This window comes from Salvia splendens, chromosome 21, assembly GCF_004379255.2.
Source record: "Salvia splendens isolate huo1 chromosome 21, SspV2, whole genome shotgun sequence".
Classification (NCBI taxonomy): domain Eukaryota; kingdom Viridiplantae; phylum Streptophyta; class Magnoliopsida; order Lamiales; family Lamiaceae; genus Salvia; species Salvia splendens.
Window position 1 is genome coordinate 24,212,630 of NC_056052.1, and position 19,057 is coordinate 24,231,686.

A 19,057-nucleotide genomic window follows, 5' to 3' on the forward strand; every position below is an offset into this window, starting at 1 on the left:
AGACGTATTTAACATATGGTCCCCTACATTCCGGTCCATCTCCATCATCATTAATCTATGATGATTTTATGGCCACGCCTATTTTTACACCAATTATTGCCTTCTCTTCTCTGTCGGGTCATTTTCATAAGTAGTTTGGAAAAATATACTTACTCCGTTCCATAAAAATATGAGCAATAAGTACCGGGAATGGGATCCTGTGTGAGAAAACACAGCAAATGGTGCTGTGCTCAAAACGCCAATTTTAAAGAATGAAACGCAGCATGTATGTTGTATTAACTATTAGTATGTTTTTTTTATTATGAAAACTCTTTTCATTTAAACACTTAAAAGCATTGTAAATTTCAGTTAGATTCATAATTAAATTAAAAACAATTTGTTATTATCCTGTCATATACTATTATACTCCATGTATGTTTTATTTTTATTTTTTGTTTAATATTATTATTATTATATTTTCTAAAATACTTTTATTTCAGTTATACTTTTTATATTTTGTTTAATACTATTATTTTATTTTCTAAAACACTTTTCTTTTATTCATAGATTTAGGTTATGATATTATAAAGCATTCCTAGAATAAAATAAAAATAAAAATATTAAGAAAAAGAAAAGAAAACGGTAAATAAAATAAAAATTACTCTATTAAAGACAAATAGAACATACATATAATACCTGATATGATCACTAGAGTTTGTAAGTATTTTATTCATGGATATAAATCAAATTTACAATGTTATTAAGGACTTAAATGAAAAAGATGTTTCATAAAAATTAATAAATCATGTACAGAAAATAGGACAAGAAATATGTGCTAAATTCTGATGAAATCCGCTTGGCTGATTTCCCCGGTTGCCCTAATGCATTCGAAATATGTGCTAAATTCTGTTATGGCGTGACAGTGACTCTCAACCCCTACAACGTTGTTGCTGCACGCTGTGCAGCAGAGTATCTTGAAATGTCTGAGGATTTCGACAGAGGAAACCTGATCCTAAAGATCGACATATTCCTCAACTCCAGTGTTCTACGCAACTGGAAAGATTCCATCATCGTCCTACAGACCTCCAAGTCTCTCCTCCCATGGTCTGAGAATTTGAAGATAGTCAGTAGGTGCATTGATTCAATAGCATCCAAAACCTCCGTGGATCCTTCACTGGTCACCTGGTCTTACACATACGACAGAAGACTGGCGACATCAGACCAAATCATCCGCAGTGGGCTGAAGTTATCTGAGAGGATGGAGTCTGTCCCTAGAGATTGGTGGATCGAAGATATCTGTGAGCTGGACATTGACATGTACAAGAGAGTCATGCTCGCGATAAAATCCAAAGGTAGAATGGACGGAGGCATGATTGGGAAGGCGTTGAAGGCTTATGCCATGAGATGGCTGCCAGATTCTGTCGATGCAGTGGTGTCTGAAGTTCATATCAACAGAAACAAATCTTTAGTCGAAACTATAATCTGCTTGCTTACTTCGGATAAAGGAATCAGCTGTGCCTGCAGTTTCTTACTGAAACTACTCAAAGTTGCTATTCTCATAGAAGCTGATGATTCATCAAGAGAAGAGCTGATAAAGAACATCAGTTCAAAACTAGACGATGCTTCAGTCAGTGATCTCTTGATCCCGGCAAGGCCTCCTCAGTCAACCATCTACGACATTGAACTTGTTCAACGCCTTGTGGATTTGTTTGTGGAGAATGAGATGAGTAAGAAGGATAAGACTATGACTGAGAAGAATGGGAGTGATTTTGTTTTAGGGCATGGATCTTGGTTAAAAGTTGGGAAGATCATAGACAGTTATCTTGCATCAGTTGCTTGTGACGTGAATCTCACCGTGTCCAGTTTCATCAAGCTGTCCAAGTCAGTTCCTGAGATGGCTAGACCGATTCACAACAGATTGTACGGTGCCATTGACATCTTTCTGAAGGTGCAATCTTTTTTCAAACTTTTCAACTTTTATGCAATAATTTTGCAAAATTCGAAAATTTTTATATATTGCAGGAGCATAGTGGAATAAAAAAATCTGAGAAGAAGAGCTTGTGTGGGCTAATGGATGTGAAGAAATTGACGACGGACGCCACCATGCATGCGGCTCAGAACGAGCAGCTACCACTTCGCGTTGTGGTGCAAGTTCTGTTCTTCGAGCAGGCAAGGGCAGCAGCGGCTACTCACGCCTTCAGCAACAGCAACGAGGTGCAAACGGTGCCTACAAACTGCAAATCCCTGAGCAATCAGATGGATGAGCTGAAAGTGAAAGAAGAGGAATCAGTGAAAAATGGAAAGCTTGTCAAGAGAGGTAGCAAGAACAGAGTATCTGGCGCGCAGCTGCTGCCATCACGTTCGAGGAGAATATTTGAAAGGCTGTGGATTGCGGGGAAAGGGCTGCCCAACGGAGATAACAAGAGCCCCGAAACTTCGGGGAGTTCTCAGAGCCCGACTTCTATGATCAGAGGAGAAACAAAGTCGTCTGGCTTGTCAAAGAGGCATCGGAGGCACTCGATTTCTTGATGTAAGTGTAAAGTGGAAGTATGTAGGAAAGATAATCTTGTTGGTGTTGCTTTTCATCTCTTGCACATCATTGTATTTGTATCAATCGGTTGAATTCTTGTATATCTATTTCTCATTTAGTTCACAAGGATTTCATATGGAAACTTGATTGGAAAAAAAAAGAGAAATTAATGCCGGTAAATCCAAGAAAAGTCAATGAGAAACTGATTTAGCGTGAGATTTATCAGGGCCAAGATTTTATTTTTATTTATTTCATCTTAAGAAATGCCGTGTTTTTTCTCGTTTCTCACTGCTAAATTGATAAAAGGAATCTTGGCCGGCAAATCCAGGAAAAGTCAACGAGAAACTGTGTTAGCATTTAGCCTATTCAAGAACCTCATTCTCTCTCTCACTCTACTTATCATTTAGTGATTTATCTCATTAAAAAGTGGAAAAAAGATGAGAGCTTTTGCCGTAGCTTTATCTGTGTTCCTCTGTGTTTTGATTATATACGGCCCCACCTTAAGAGTTCAATCCTCTTTGTCTGATAACACGCAATGCAAAGTATGGCTGGTTCAATCCATCCCCAGCGACATGCCCCACCTCGCTCCCGTTCCCGGCCTTCTTCGTACCGGTAATCTGCCCTTTTCCACTTTCCTGCAATTCTTAATTCTTTAGTTGTGATGGACTTAATTATGATTAGGTGCTAAAAAGGGAATTTTTTACCATACATTTGCCTTAACCCTTATTCAACATATAGTTGTGGACCTTGTGGCGAGTTTTGTTGTATGGTGCTATTGGAATTTTAGTTGCGTTAGATATGTTCCTTTAAAGATGAGTGATACGATCATATCTATCATATCTCTTAGGATCTTCTAATTATTTAGTTTTCCCTTATTCACCATATCTTTCCCATATTTGTTTAGATATTTGTTTCTTGTTCATTAAGTTAGAGTAGTAGTATTCTAGTATTATAAATAGGAGAGCTTGTTATCATTCTAATCATTCAATGAATATATTATTTTCCACAACTTGTCTTGAGTAACAAGAATATCATATTTCGTTTCCAAATTGTTGTTCATCGGAGAACGTCTGAAAATCAGCAATTCGTGAGCTTTCCTTCGAGCACGTCGAAGGTTTGATCACCTTATCTCTCCGAGAAGTTAGCCATCCGGCCTCGTTACGGAGAACGTCCGTAACAATGAGTTTAGTCATTTCGACATATGATTGAGGCAGCTGATGTATTCCGATGGATGGCTGGGAATTCGTCGAGGAGCCTTGACATAATTGCGCAATACTGGCAGTTGATAGCTCATCCAGACGATCCTCGTTCAGGGGACTACGGATATTCAAAAGATGACATGTTGAGATTTGGGGCTAACGAAGGATATGAAGTTTATCGAGCATTAGATAATGCAGCTGATCGCAACATTAGCATGAGGTACGCCTCGACTCTTGATGTTTCACTTGCTATGCATAAACTGGAGTTGTAGCTTCTGTTGGAGAATCAGAACTTCAGAAAACTGATCTTAGTTTCAGATTTTTACAGCACTCTGGATTCTATCCTGACTATACACAGGAAGCATCCGCCCTCGCAGCAGGGAGACCAAATGTGGAGAATGTCACCTTGTTACTGAAGGACTGGTGGGGGTCTGGTATCGTCCATGCTAAGGTTTGGATATCGGATAGTCGAGACGTGTACATTGGATCGGCAAACAATGACTGGAAATCTCTCACTCAGGTACCATAATCAACACCAAGCCGTTTATCCTTCTTTTCTAAGAGAAGCCTAGTCAAGGACTTTAGCCATACATTCATGCTATCTTTTGTTTCGGTTTTCATTTGTAATGTGTTTATTAACTGGATAGGTGCTAATTGAATAGTAATTGTATGAATCTAAATGATGTTAGGTGAAGGAAGTTGGGGTTTATCTTGCTGGCTGTCCAAGAATTGTGAAGAAGGTTGAGATTTACTTTGAAAACTTGTGGAAACTAGCCCATCTCAACTCTTCACTTTACACAAAACTTGTCACTGATCAGCAATGGCAGACCGTTAGAAAAGTTCCTTGCTGGTCGTATTTCCTTGAACCGAAAGATAGATGCAGGTAAGCAGAAAACTCTAGCCAACCAATTTTTCATTTCTTACATCATATCTAGATATCGTCTCTTCACTCTGTTATGTCTTGACAGATCACCTCTTCCCAAATACGTGAAGATCGAACATACATTAGGCTATCCATCGCTTTCAGACCCTGACACGTTCCACATTTCCATCGAAACTCCTGCAACAAACAATTCAGCATCACAGCATCAACCCTCCTACCTGTCTTTCGCTCCACCAGAGGTTTTGCATCCATTTCCGTTGTTGTTGGAAAGGTCTAGAAGATACTGCAATATCATTCTTGATTTACTTTCTCCTTTAACAGCTATTGTTCGACAAGTATCAGTCAGACGAGCAGGCCTGGATTGACACTATCAAATCAGTCGGAGATGGAGAAACTGTAAGAATAAGCACCATGGATTGGCTTGGTCAATCTGCATACATGTCACAGACAGTGTATTGGGCTTCCCTGTCTTCAGCTATATCCGAGGTATATACACATCATCAAATTTCTTGTTTATAACAAACTTGCATAAACCGAGGTTTCTACCAGGTTGTTTACAGCAAGCATGCCACCGTGAAGTTGCTGGTCGCGTACTGGGCTCACTTCATTGACAACACAGACATGTACCTGAAGTCACTGCTCTACACGAACAACCTATGTTCGTCTTCCAAGTACAACAGCTGCCATGGAAAAGTCGAGATCAAGTACTTCATCGTTCCAGGTTTCAACCGGACCGGGCCTGCCAAGAGCAGCAATGGCACGGCCACTGGGAACATGTATCCGGGCTTCACAAGAGTGAACCATGGGAAGTATGCTGTGAGCGATGTACGAGGCCATATTGGGACGAGCAATCTCGTGTGGGACTACTTCTATGCGGATGCAGGGCTCAGTTTCGGAACCTATAACCTTGGCATTGTGTCTCAGCTGCAACAAATCTTTGATGCTGATTGGGATTCACCCTATGCAGTGCCTGTTGAGCCATTGGTGTCTTCTTAAAGCTAACTGCTGAGTTTAGTTTAAAACTCAAATATAAATTTTATTGAAGTTAAAATATCAAATATATAAAAAATTAAACAAGAAATTGTACAAGAGAGACAACTTAGTGTTGTAGTAATACACTTATTCCAACAACAAAGTACTACTACTTTATATAACTGTAAACTCTCTGATGTTTTGATTAGGCCGAGTTTTTGTATGGAGTTGGTATCGCAAAAAGGCTATCCCTTCTCGAAGCAGTGACTCCGGGATTCTCAATCATGTCCATTGATTCCGGCTGAGCTCCGTTTGGAAGCTTCCAGTCAAAGTGATAGAGAAGCTGAGCCAAAACAAGCTCAACACTGGCCATTGCAAATGTGATTCCAGGGCACATTCTTTTCCCTGCTCCGAAGGGCAGGAAGTCGAAGTCCGCTCCTAGAAACTCCTTCGAACACTCCTCGAACCTCTCTGGTTCGAAGCTGTCCGGGTTGGTCCAGTACGCCGGATCCCTCTGCATCCCCCAGTTGTTGACAAGCACCTTTACATTAGCCGGGATCACATAGCCATCGATCACACGCTCCTCCCGCGACGCTCTAGGTAGGATTGGAACCGGAGGGTGCATCCTCAGCGCTTCCCTAATCACCAGTTTTAGATATTTCAAATTCGGATCGTTGTCTCCCATGACCATGATGGTGGTGTCGTTGAACACTCGTCGCACTTCCGCCTGCGCCTTGGCCATCGCCCCAGGGTTCCTCATCAGCTCCGCCATCGCCCAGTCCATCGCTGTCGATGACGTCTCTGTTCCCGCAGAAAACATGTCCTGTATATATAACAAAAACTTACGTCAGACTTACTAAAAATAGAAAGTGACTAATTTGTGTAAAAAAGTAGTTGTACTTACATAGACAACTGCTTTTATATCCTCTTTCCGAATAGGAAACTGGAGCTCTCCAGTTTCCTGAAGCCTGAGGAGAACATCAACGATGTCTTCGTTCCCGAACTCGCCATTGCCTTTCCTCGCTCTATCTCCCTCCTCACTCCCGCTGCCGATCTTCGCCAGACTGAGCTGGTGCTGGCGGATGAGATCGTCGAGAATCAAATCGAGCTTATGTCGCATCATCAGGAGCCTGATCTTAGTCCAACTAAAGGTGTTGATGAGCAACGACGAAGGAAAGAAATCAGCAATCTCAAAACCACCAGCCATCTGAATCCCATCCCTCAGTATCTTAATCAAGGTATCCTTATCCTTGGACACCTTCCCGAAGGCGGCGCGGCAAGTGACGGAGCTCATCATGGAGAAAATGCTCTCGCTAATGTTGACCGGCTCACCGATGGCGGCGGATGTGCGGATGGAAGAGATCAAATTAGAAACCTCATCTCTACGAATGGAGGCGAAGGAGCGGACGCTTCTCGGGCTGAGGAGCTCCATGATGCAGATTTTGCGCATCTGGCGCCAGTAGTCGCCGTAGGGGCTGAAGGCGATGTCGCGGTAGTTGTACCATAGGACCTTGATGCCGATGGAGTCGGGGCGGTCGGCGTAGCAGGGGTCGTGCTGCTTGAGCATTTCGCGGGCGAGGTCGCGGGAGGAGACGACGATGGTGTCGACTTCGCCGAGCTTGAGGCGCATGAGGGGGCCGTATTGTTTGGTGAGGTCAGAGATGGAGCGGAAGGCGAGGGCGGAGAGGAGGTGCATGTTGCCGATAACGGGTAGGGTTTTGGGGCCGGGGGGCCAGTTGGTGGAGGCGGGTTTGGAGCGGGTTTTGGTTCGGATGAAGAAGATGGCGATGGGGAGGATGAGAGTGATGGATCCGCGAATTATTGATGTTAGTAAATGCTGGTAGAGAATTATGACACAATGAATTTACGTGGTTCGATTTACTGAGGTAAATCTACGTCCACGGGGAGAAATGAGGGCAGGTTTGTATTGCTTGATCTGCGAAAATACAGCTTACAACACAGACTTGCTATATGCTATTTTATCTCTAGAGAGCTTAACCCTTTTCTATCAGATCTAAGTTCTATTTATACATTGAACTAGGATCGTGGTTTGCAGCCCCACTAACAAGATCGTGGGTGAGCAATAACTGCTCAATAACTGCTTCATACCACTAAATAGATCGTGGGTATAGTGGAGGTCGTGGAGGCCTTTCGTGAGTCCACCAACTCCTAGTTCGGTCGAATGCTGAGACCGAACTGCTGGACTTTACCGATCAGCTCTTGCCGATCTGAGAGGAGAGCTTGACTGGTCGGCTTTTACCGAGCTGTAGGCTGAGTCCGAACTCTTTGGTCGTGCCGAGCTCTTTGGTCGTGCCGAACTCTTTGGTGCCGAACAGATACTCTTTCTTGGGCTCTGGGCTGATGGGCCGTCACTGTTATTGGGCTTGCCATTAGGGTTTAGTTCGTACCCCATCACTACCCCCCCCGAAAAGCGAAGTGGATCACTTCGGCGAGGTGAGTCACTTCGGCATTCTGGATAACGGTAAGGGGGAGGCTGACGTCAGGGGACGTGCCTAGCGCATGCCTGCATTAAATGCGACAGTAAAATCCGGCCGTTGATTCCTGAAAAGGTGGGATTCGAAACGGCGCAACGATTTCGAAATCTTTCCCGTATCTGATAAATACGCTCTTTCTTCATCATTGAAGCACTTTTGCTGTTGCGTCTTCTATACTCTCTTTCTTGCGAAAATTCTCTCTCCGCTTTCAAGAATTTTTTCAGACTATCTTCACCTTCAAAAAGTAAGAAAAATGTCTTCTTCTTCTTCGGAGTCGGGTAGCGGTAGGAAAGGGGATAAGGGGTCTTCTGGCCGGAAAGAGTCCGGGGAGAAGACCGTAGAGTATTTCCATAGTATTTTGAGTAAGGATACTGTGATATCCCTACCCGAAAAATACTTTTTTCCTGGGGGGAAGGCGGTGGTACCTGACGGTGATCATAGGGCTGACTCCCCGCCGGAGGGGTACGCCACCGTGTACGAGGCCTGCTTAGAATGCGGGCTTCGTTTCCCCCTCCCTTCCGCCTTTATAGATTTACTAGATTTTTTTCAGCTTCCTTTAGGCCAAGTGACTCCGAACTCTTGGAGGCACTTGTCGGCCTTCGCTGCCGAACTCCGTAGGTTAGGAAGGGATTTGTCTTTGAAGGCGATCCTTAAATTCTTTCAATTTAAGAGGAAGGGGTCTTGGTTTTACTTGATCCCTTTACAGCCCTTTAGAGCCTTTTGTAAAACGAAGTGGCCGAAGTGGCAAAATCGCTTCTTCTACTATGATAGAACCGCGGCTCCTAGTTTTCCCTGGAGAGGGCCGGAGTCCGTTATCCGTCACCCTCGGCCTGAACCGCTGGACGAGCTCGATGGCGAGCTCAACAAGATTCCCATAGTTAGGAAACAATACACGGAGTCTGAGCTCGTCAAGGGCGACGTCGTGTTCGACATCTCATCTTCGGACGAAGAGGCCGAGGGTGAGGATTTCTCTTTATCTTTATGCTCTACTGCTTTAACAAAGAAAATCTGACTTTGCTTTCTTGCTTTTTGGCAGTGTACATGCTGAGTAAGGCTAGCCGCAAATCTTCGGAGTCCAAGGAGCCGGAGAGGCCGAAAACGACCAGCTCGGCGTCTGATGCCGAGAGGACTCCGAAAAGGCAAAAAACCTCTTCGGATCCGAAGAAGCCGGAGTCGACTTCGGCAAAGGGGAAGGGGAGGGCCCAGAAGCCCCCGAGAGTGCCAGAGAAAGATGTGGTCTTGGCGCCTCCTTCGGAACATATCTGTGAGCCGTTTTTATGGCCCACGGACTTCGCCGAGGTGAACTCTCTTCTTGATTTTCTGGCCTTGCTTTTTTTTCTGTATTTTTTGTGGCCCCTTTGTTGACTTTTTTCTTTATCCATTTTCAGAGGAACGATATGCTCTCCAAGCTCGTCGCCGTCGAACTCTCCAAAGCGTCCAATGACTATGCCGAGATGCAGAGGAAGTTGGCGGCTGCTTGTCATCGGGCCGAACAGGCTGAGGCTAACTTTGAGAAGGCCAGAGCTGCTAGGATTTCGGCCCAGGATGAAGCTCAGTTTGCCAAAAACCAGCTCGTCATCCAGCGAGAGCAGACGAAGCGGAGCGATGCTGCTGCCGTGGTTGCCCAAGGGGAGGCTCTCCGTGTTTACACGGAGAAACTCTTTTTGAGCAGCCAGTTCTCGGCCTTTGTCGGTAGCCTGGTAAGGCTAATTGCCGATAAGGGCGAGCAGGGGGCCGACGTCGTGCTGCCTCTGTACAGCCGAGAGATAGCAGCTCGGCTTCAGAATCTGCCGCTCCTTGAGGAGCTCGCTTCATCTTCGGTCCTGCTTTCTGCAGACCGAGTCCGGAGTTGCCGAGCTGATCGGGACGAGAACCTGGAGGCTATCTTTGCCTCCGTGGGACCCGTTTCACCCGCTTCGACTTACAACGGAGAGGGTGAGGCCGAGCCGCTGGAGCTGGAGGCCGAAGTCGAGCGGGCCGGGCATCCGGAGAAGGAGGCCGATCAGGAGGCGGAGGCGAGGCCGGCAGGAGACGAGGCCGGGGCTGAGGTAGTTCAGGAGAAAGAAGCTGAACCAGACCAAGGAGCCGGAGACGAAGCTGGCGAAGTATGATTTCGTCTCCCTTCTCTTAGTCTAGTTTCTTCCTTGTAAAATGGCCTTGAAGCCCTCCTAGTGTAAAAAATTTTCCTTGTGAATGAAAAATTCTCTACACTTGTCTTCGTATAGCTTTTCGTACTCGCCTTTATTCCTGTAGTATTTTACTATCTGCTCGGTACATCTGCCGAACTAATATAGCTGCTTTGTACTCAAGGAGATGGAGATACTTCACTGGAAACGGCTGTACTCTTCGGCTTTAGACGAAGCTGAGAAAAGAGCTATAGCCGATCAGACGAAGAATGACGAGCTTCTGGCTCGTTTAGTGAAGCTGGAGGCCGATAATAAGGACTTAGAGTCCGATAAGAAGGATCTGGAGGCCGAGCTGAATACGACCATTGCTGAGAGGACTGCGTACGAGGATTACATCCGTGTGCGCGGGGGCTTGACCATATCAGATGTTCAGAGTCGAGTTGACGAACTGTGGGAGGAATATCATATACTCCGGAGGAACAATGCGCTGGAGAGCTCGGCTTGCCAACAAGTTGTGAAATCATTACGGCGCTGGGCTTCTCGGTACGACATTGTTCTTTCTCGGCGCCCCTCCATAGAAAGATTCCTTCGGCATGTCGTGCCAACAGATGCTCGCACTCCAGATCAAGCCTCTGGTTCCCTTGTTCAAAATCCTACTTCCAGTCATCAACGAACTCCGGAACAGCCGGAAACGTCAAGACGAGAACGGGCTCAGGAGCAACCGGAATCGTCAAGACAGGGACGGACTGACATTCGCCGAGGAGTTGTGACTATGAGCGAGCAAGATCAGCAGATGATTATTGCAGAGACTCTTCATCGCCGAGGTGTTAGGACTTCTCGGGCTCGGGGAAGAGGCGTTGGGTCGAGGATAGCATCTCGTCGACCTGCTTATTCTTCATCTGCTCGGAACAACCGAACTCGGCTTCCAGAGGATTTTGCAGATAGGTGGCTTAACTTCAGCAATCCTGGACAGTAGAATAGTCCTTTGTAATAGCGTAACGCCATTTTGTAGGGTAGCTGAGTTGTATGCCGAACAAGATTTGAAAAATGAAATTTTGTTTTCGCTTCTAACACTGTATTTACAGCTTAGCGAAAAAATTTCATCGTACTTGTCCTCGGTCTTATGAAGTAAACTTCTTTGACCGGACTCGTCTTTGGTCTGATGAAATAAACATCTTTGACCGGACTCGTCTTCGGTCTGATGAAATAAACATCTTTGACCGGACTCGTCTTTGGTCTGATGAAATAAACATCTTTGACCGGACTCGTCTTTGGTCTGATGAAATAAACATCTTTGACCGGACTCGTCTTTGGTCTGATGAAATAAACATCTTTGACCGGACTCGTCTTTGGTCTGATGAAATAAACATCTTTGACCGGACTCGTCTTTGGTCTGATGAAATAAACATCTTTGACCGGACTCGTCTTCGGTCTGATGAAATAAACATCTTTGACCGGACTCGTCTTTGGTCTGATGAAATAAACATCTTTGACCGGACTCGTCTTTGGTCTGATGAAATAAACATCTTTGACCGGACTCGTCTTTGGTCTGATGAAATAAACATCTTTGACCGGACTCGTCTTTGGTCTGATGAAATAAACATCTTTGACCGGACTCGTCTTTGGTCTGATGAAATAAACATCTTTGACCGGACTCGTCTTTGGTCTGATGAAATAAACATCTTTGACCAGACTTGGTTTGTGTTCTAATTTGGCGATTTTTGTCGCCGGGATCGAACTTTCCCTTGTCCTAATTCGGCGAGTTTTATCGCGTGGATCGGACTTTCCCAGTTAACCGAAGTGGTCTTATGCAGTGAACCTCTTTGACCAGACATGGTCGTCCCCGGTCTTATGAGGTAAACTTCTTTGACCGAACTTGGTCGTCCTAATTCGGCGAGGTTTATCGCGTGGATCGGACTTTCCCTTATTGCAGTTCGTTTCAGACGAAGTGCTTATTAAGCTGAATTGCGGTCTTGTATCCTCCTTGGAAGCTTGGACACACAATCGTTGGCTTATTGCAGTTCGTTTCAGACGGACTGCTTGTTAAGCTGAATTGTGGTCTTATATCCTCCTTAGAAGCTTGGACTCACAATAGTCTTTAATAATCGATCTAAAAAGGGGATCAGTCTTTAAAGAACGATATACCTTGGTACCATTTGTAAGAGACGACAAGCACATAGAGACAAAACACATAGAGAAAAAATGAAAAAGACGAAAGAAAAAACTTTAAACTTTTTATAAAACGACAAGTAAAAAGTACAAGTAAAAACAAACAAATAAAAACATGTACCCCTATGACCGAACTAGACACAAGACAGACTGACCGGACTTTGTCTCTTACAAGTGGAACTTCTTGAGGTTGGAGACGTGCCATGTTCGGGGTACTTGTTCTCCTGACATGTGAGTCAATTTATAAGACCCTTTGCCGAGGACTTCTGACACCCGATACGGACCCTCCCATGTGGGTTCGAGTTTGCCCAGCTTTTCTGCTCGGCTTACTTCGTTGTTTCTCAAGACGAGATCTCCCACTTGAAATTGAAGCTTTTTCACCCTTTGGTTATAATACCGGGCTACTTGCTCCTTATACTTGGCTGCTTTTATGCACGCCAATTCTCTTCTTTCTTCGGCGAGATCTAGTTCGGCTCTCAGTCCGTCGTCATTCATTTCTGAGGAGAAATTTAGAGTTCGGGGACTGGGTACGCCGATCTCCACCGGAATTACGGCTTCAGTGCCGTACACCAGACTATACGGGGTTTCACCGTTGGAGGTTTTGGGTGTAGTTCGGTAGGACCACAGGACTTGAGGGAGATTTTCTACCCATTGTCCTTTGGCTTGTTCTAACCGAGCTTTTAACCCTTTTACCAGAATCCGGTTCGTTACTTCCGTTTGTCCGTTTGCTTGGGGATGGGAGACCGAAGTGAACCGCTGTTGAATGTTCAGCTCTTGGCACCAATTCTTGAACGTCTTGTCGGTGAACTGAGTCCCATTATCCGAGATGAGGATGTGGGGTATGCCAAATCGGCACACTATGTTCTTCCAGACGAAGTCCAATGCCTTTGAGCTCGTTATCGTAGCTAATGGTTCCGCCTCCACCCACTTCGTGAAGTAGTCCACGGCAACGATAAGGAATTTCATTTGCCGAGGAGCTTGAGGAAGTGGTCCCACTATGTCTATGCCCCATTGCATGAAAGGCCAAGGGCTTTGCATAGTGTATAGATCGGTCTGCGGCATCCTTGGGACATTTGCATGAATTTGGCACTTCGTACACTTCTTGACGAGCTGCACTGCCTCTTGTACCATGGTTGGCCAATAATATCCCCATCTCAGAACTTTTTTAGCTAAAGCTCTGGCTCCGATGTGGCTACCGCACGATCCTTCATGAACTTCTCTGAGGATGTAGTCCGTCTCTTCTGGTCCTACGCACCGCAATAACGGCTGGAGGTAAGACTTTCTAAAGAGGACTCCTTCATGAAGTTCGTACCGAAGTGCTCGGCACGTAATCTTCCGAGCTTCTCTCTTATCCTCAGGCAACTGTCCTTGATCCAGATACTGCAAGATCGGCGTCATCCAGTTCGGCGAGCTGGATACTGAATGTACCTCGGCTTCATCAATGCTTCGATGCATTAATTCTTCCGCCTTTGAGCTCGGATCTGAGGCCAACTTACTTAAGATATCTGCTCGGCTATTTTCCGCTCTGGGAATACGGATTATCCGAAAATAGGAGAAACTTCGGCTGATGCTTTGCGCTTTGTCCAAATACTTCTTCATTCTCTCGTCACGGGCTTCACTTGTACCCAACATGTGATTTACTATGACTTGTGAATCACAATGGACTTTGAGAGATTTGACGAGCAGACTTTGCGCTAACTGGAGTCCGGCCAGGAGGGCTTCGTACTCGGCTTCATTATTAGTAGTGGGGAATAGGAACCGAAGTGAGTAGGTTACCTCGTGTCCGTCGGGAGCGACAAGTAAAATACCAGCTCCACTTCCCATCTTGTTTGAAGCTCCATCTACGAATCCGCTCCAGCAGTCCGGTGGCTCTATTTCGGATTCCAAGGGCTGTGCTAGTTCGGCATTGGCAGAATTCTTCTGTTCGGCAATAACAGGAATTGCTTGATCGAACTTTGCTTCTGCAAGAAAATCTGCCAAGGCTTGTCCCTTGATGGCTTTCCGAGGTAGGTATTCAATTGTGTGCTCTCCCAACTCTATAGCCCACTTGGCGATTCTGCCTGATGCTTCTGGTTTGGTCAACACTTGCCGAAGTGGCAGATCAGTTAAGACGCATACCTTGTGAGCATAGAAGTATGGCCGCAGTCTCCTTGCTGCATTTACTAATGCCAGAGCAATTTTTTCCAGGGGTTGATACCTTGTTTCTGGACCTCTTAATGCTCGGCTTGTAAAGTAGATGGGAAGCTGCTTTAGGCCTTCTTCTCGTACAAGCACCGCGCTGATGGTTTGATCCGATGCCGCTAAGTATAAGAATATTACTTCGGCTTCGGTTGGAGCAGAGAGAATAGGAAGCTCGGCTAGATAACTTTTGAGCTCGTCAAAGGCCTTTTTCTGCTCGGCTCCCCACTCGAACTTTGGTGCCTTTTTCAACACCTTGAAGAACGGCAGTTGCTTTTCGGCTGCTTGGGAAAGGAATCGATTCAGTGCGGCTAGACATCCGGTTAGCCTTTGCACGTCATGTATGGACTTCGGCATTGCCATGTTCTGAACGATTTGAACTTTTGAGGGGTTTGCCTTGAGTCCGTCCTTTGAAACCCAACAACCCAGAAACTTTCCCGAATCTACCAAAAAGGTACACTTTTGGGGATTAAGTTTGAGGTTGGCTTTCTTGAGCACGTTGAGAGTGGACTTGAGGTTGTGCTCGTACTCCGAAGTGCTTTTGCTTTTGACGACTATATCGTCAACATACACTTCGACCTCCTTTCCAATCAGGTGCCGAAAAAGCTTGTCTACCATCCTTTGATAAGTGGCTCCGGCATTCTTTAAACCGAATGGCATCTTTTTATAAGCGAAAATGCCGAAATCAGTAATGAAGGCCGTTTTTGAAGCGTCAATCTCATCCATTAAAACTTGATGGTATCCTTTGTACAGATCAAGAAAACAAAAAATTTCAAAGCCTATCAAAGCTTCTACTTTTTTATCTATGTTCGGAAGGGGATAGCAATCTTTGGGACAGTGCTTATTTAGATCGGTGAAATCTATGCACATCCGCCATCCTCCTTCCTTTTTCTTGATCATGACAGGATTGGCCACCCACGAAGGATACTTCACTTCGAATAACACATCCGCCTTCAATAATTGACGGACTTCGTCATGGATGACTTGACTTCGTTCTGCCGCAAAGAGTCTTTGCTTCTGTTTTATCGGCCGGACTGAAGGATCAATATTTAACCGATGAGTGATTACCTCGGGGGGCACTCCGGTCATGTCCAACGGAGACCATGCAAAGACGTCTTTATACTCCTTGAGGAGCTGGATGGTTTTTTCCCGAAGTAGGGGCGTTCCCGCGAAGCCGATTTTAACCGTTCTGGATGGATCGTCTTCGTACAGCTGAACTGTCATCGAGTTCGGCTCCGGTATGACTTCGGTCATCGCCTCTGACTCCGGCTGCTGTGATTGCTATGCTTGGTGGTGCCGATCTGACTGCTCGGCACTTCTAAGCGCAATTTGCAGACATTCCTTTGCTCTCTTTTGGTCACCTCGGATGACCGCTATCCCTCCTTTAGTAGGGATCTTGATGGTGAGGTGATAAGTGGAGCAAATGGCCCGAACTGTGTTGAGCCAGTCTCTTCCCAGGATGATGTTGTACGGGGACCGAGCTTTCACCACGAAAAACTCAATCAACGTACTGGAGCTAGTAGGCGCTTTCCCCACCGTGATCGGAAGGCTGATAATACCTTCAGGGCGGGTGTCCTCCTGGGCGAAGCTCTTCAGGGGAAGCGGAGCCGGACTGAGCCGAGCTGGGTCCACTTCTAGTTTGTCGAAGCACTCTTTAAAAAGAATGCTAACCGACGCTCCTGTATCCACAAACACCCTGTGGATCAGCTTGTTTGCCACTCCGGCTTGGATGACAATGGCGTCTTGGTGAGGAGAGATGGCCGGGACGGGATCAGCAGCCGAGAACGTAATCACTTCGTCCTGCTTCAGCCTTTTATGCGTTGGCTCCTCTCGATTGGAGCCTCTGCGTTCTGACTTTAGGGACGACTTGGTCTTCCCGGCAGGGAGCGCGTCAATAGTCTGGATTACTCCATCATATTGCGGCTCGTCATCGTCTTCGGGATCCGGCTGCCTTTTCGGATCCTGAGGAGCGCAGTTCGCACCACTCTGCTTTTTATTCTTCTTTGGCTGCTTGCTTCGGTATTTTTTCAATGTCCCTGCCTTCACAAGAACATCGATACCTGCAGCCAAGTTTCTGCACTCCTCAGTATCGTGACCGTGGTCTTGATGGTAGGAGCAGTAGTTATCCTGGGGTCGGCGCGCGGCTGATTTCGTCATCCGCTTTGGCTTTTCGAACAGGTCAGAGTGCAGTTCGAAAATTTCCGCTCTCGGCTTGTTCAGCGGTACGAACTGAGCGGGCGGCTTCTCGGGATTGAGACGGGGTCCCAATCTGTCTTGCACCGGAGCCCTTTGAATTCTTTCAAATGGAGTCCGACGAGGATGCCCCTGATCGCTGTGATCGGGCTTCCTTCTGTCTCCTCGGGACGATGAGCTGTCTAACGACCGTTTGCGACGGTCTGCCTCATCGGCCCGGGAGTACTGGTCCGCAATGTCCCACATTTCCTGAGCTGTCTGCGGACCGCACTCAACGAGCTTCCTGTAAAGAGCTCCGGGCAGGATTCCATTTTGGAATGCCGAGATGACAAGCAGATCGTTGAGATCGTCTACTTGCAGGCATTCCTTGTGGAATCTTGTCATAAAGTCGCTGATTTTTTCGTCGCGACCTTGACGAATGGAAAGCAGCTGAGCCGAAGTGATTCGGGCTTCCGCTTTCTGAAAAAACCTCCTGTGGAAGGCATCCATTAGATCTCGGTAAGATCTGATGCTACCCTGGGGGAGGCTATCGAACCACCTTCTCGCGTTCCCGATGAGCAGCTCGGGAAACAGCTTGCACATGTGGACCTCGTTGAGACCCTGGTTCGCCATGTTATATTGATAGCGCCCCAAGAAATCGTGAGGATCCACGAGCCCGTCGTAAGTCATCGACGGAGTTCGGTAGTTCTGTGGTAGGGGAGTTCGGGTGATGTCGTCCGAGAACGGAGTCTTCAGTGCTCCGTACACGGCGAATCCGATATCTCGTCGGTATGGAGGAGATTGAGTTCTCCTGTGATTCCGGTACCGAGGAGGAGCAGGAATATGTCGGGGTTGAGGATTCTTTCTCCTGGGAGATGCGACACTACTGCGGTAGTGACTTTCTTGTGCGGAGGGAGAAGGAGAATCCGTCGTTTTCGTCTCCGGCTGCTTTTGGCTTTTTCGCAGGAAGGTTAAGAATTCCTCCTGCTTTTCAGCCAAAAACTGCTTGACAGCCTCATTCAAATCGGGCTGCTGGGAAGACTCAGTGGGACGATTTTTGGAGCGGCTTGTTCCTTCGCCATGAGAACTGGTGGTGGATTTATCCCTAGGCTGTTTTCCCGACCTATGAGATGGATTGGCTTCCTCCTGGTTCTCACGGGCAGGAATACGGGTATTCTGCGATCTGGTATGCATTTTTTGGGTGGAAAAAATGGATCAAAAATTCGCTTTATCACAAATTTTGTTCTCTGCTTCCCACAGACGGCGCCAGTGATGGATCCGCGAATTATTGATGTTAGTAAATGCTGGTAGAGAATTATGACACAATGAATTTACGTGGTTCGATTTACTGAGGTAAATCTACGTCCACGGGGAGAAATGAGGGCAGGTTTGTATTGCTTGATCTGCGAAAATACAGCTTACAACACAGACTTGCTATATGCTATTTTATCTCTAGAGAGCTTAACCCTTTTCTATCAGATCTAAGTTCTATTTATACATTGAACTAGGATCGTGGTTTGCAGCCCCACTAACAAGATCGTGGGTGAGCAATAACTGCTCAATAACTGCTTCATACCACTAAATAGATCGTGGGTATAGTGGAGGTCGTGGAGGCCTTTCGTGAGTCCACCAACTCCTAGTTCGGTCGAATGCTGAGACCGAACTGCTGGACTTTACCGATCAGCTCTTGCCGATCTGAGAGGAGAGCTTGACTGGTCGGCTTTTACCGAGCTGTAGGCTGAGTCCGAACTCTTTGGTCGTGCCGAGCTCTTTGGTCGTGCCGAACTCTTTGGTGCCGAACAGATACTCTTTCTTGGGCTCTGGGCTGATGGGCCGTCACTGTTATTGGGCTTGCCATTAGGGTTTAGTTCGTACCCCATCAGAGAGATAGAGCTGCCAAGTTCCATGAGAGCCCTAAAATGGAATCCATTTTTTTGTCTTTGAGAAAGAGAGAGACTTGTGTGTGTGTGTGTGAGTTGATGAGTTTGCATGGGATGGAGATGAGTTTATATAGGTGTTTTTTATGGGGAAAGTTAAATTTAACTACTAGTATCAAATAAGTACGCTTGACAAGCTTAGGATATTCTAAAACATGAGCAAATACAGTCAAAATAATCGGATGAGACTCGTGTAGACCATTGGTATACTATCATTTTTAATTTTTTTTAGCTTATACAATATACTGTAGTAGATTATTTAGTACTAGTCTACAATAAGAAGACTGTATAATCAGTATTAAGTCCAACAATTTCATTTAAATAGTCTCTTGTTGGACTTATATACTCCATGTTACGTGACAGACTTGACCAATCAAACATGCAATTGATAAACCAATATTGAAATGCTATGATAAG

General features: G+C 45.9%; 3 protein-coding genes across 5 annotated transcripts; 2 read left to right on the forward strand and 1 right to left on the reverse strand.

The window, feature by feature from the left end:
* Window positions 1–680: 680 nt before the first annotated feature.
* On the forward strand, window positions 681–2,651 carry LOC121784411 (BTB/POZ domain-containing protein NPY1-like). Its single transcript, XM_042182552.1, has 3 exons — window positions 681–692; window positions 800–1,927; window positions 2,002–2,651. The coding sequence occupies exons 1-3, from the start codon at window positions 681–683 to the stop codon at window positions 2,506–2,508; spliced, it is 1,647 nt and encodes a 548-aa protein (XP_042038486.1). The 3' UTR covers window positions 2,509–2,651.
* LOC121783917 (phospholipase D Z-like) lies at window positions 2,375–5,890 on the forward strand. Of its 3 annotated transcripts, none has more exons than XM_042182103.1 (8): window positions 2,375–2,509; window positions 3,053–3,121; window positions 3,724–3,928; window positions 4,027–4,228; window positions 4,398–4,591; window positions 4,677–4,830; window positions 4,913–5,077; window positions 5,141–5,736. In XM_042182103.1, the coding sequence occupies exons 2-8, from the start codon at window positions 3,082–3,084 to the stop codon at window positions 5,585–5,587; spliced, it is 1,407 nt and encodes a 468-aa protein (XP_042038037.1). In that variant the 5' UTR covers window positions 2,375–2,509; window positions 3,053–3,081; the 3' UTR covers window positions 5,588–5,736. The 3 variants fall into 3 exon arrangements, with proteins under 3 accessions (XP_042038037.1, XP_042038036.1, XP_042038035.1); XM_042182102.1 differs by lacking the exon at window positions 2,375–2,509 and adding an exon at window positions 5,773–5,890 and having other exon boundaries at window positions 2,786–3,121; window positions 5,141–5,600; XM_042182101.1 differs by lacking the exon at window positions 2,375–2,509 and having other exon boundaries at window positions 2,786–3,121.
* On the reverse strand, window positions 5,769–18,678 carry LOC121783915 (premnaspirodiene oxygenase-like). The gene is made up of 3 exons (XM_042182100.1): window positions 18,591–18,678; window positions 6,468–7,366; window positions 5,769–6,386 (listed from the first exon to the last, which is right to left on the reverse strand). Exons 1-3 carry the CDS (start codon window positions 18,631–18,633, stop codon window positions 5,769–5,771), a joined length of 1,560 nt encoding a protein of 519 aa, XP_042038034.1. The 5' UTR covers window positions 18,634–18,678.
* Between the last annotated feature and the right edge of the window lie 379 nt (window positions 18,679–19,057).

Excerpts from the sequence above, each read along its gene's own strand:
- LOC121784411 (XM_042182552.1), top strand. Across the intron at positions 1,928-2,001 it reads CCATTGACATCTTTCTGAAG|GAGCATAGTGGAATAAAAAA; the intron begins GTGCAATCTTTT and ends TATATATTGCAG.
- LOC121783917 (XM_042182102.1), top strand. The coding sequence starts at position 2,947 with ATGAGAGCTTTTGCCGTAGCTTTATCTGTGTTCCTCTGTGTTTTGATT. Across the intron at positions 3,929-4,026 it reads GATCGCAACATTAGCATGAG|ATTTTTACAGCACTCTGGAT; the intron begins GTACGCCTCGAC and ends TCTTAGTTTCAG. Across the intron at positions 5,078-5,140 it reads TGTCTTCAGCTATATCCGAG|GTTGTTTACAGCAAGCATGC; the intron begins GTATATACACAT and ends GGTTTCTACCAG.
- LOC121783915 (XM_042182100.1), bottom strand. The coding sequence starts at position 18,633 with ATGGATTCCATTTTAGGGCTCTCATGGAACTTGGCAGCTCTAT. Across the intron at positions 7,367-18,590 it reads ATGGAACTTGGCAGCTCTAT|CTCTCATCCTCCCCATCGCC; the intron begins CTCTCTGATGGG and ends GCGGATCCATCA. Across the intron at positions 6,387-6,467 it reads ATATAAAAGCAGTTGTCTAT|GACATGTTTTCTGCGGGAAC; the intron begins GTAAGTACAACT and ends TTATATATACAG.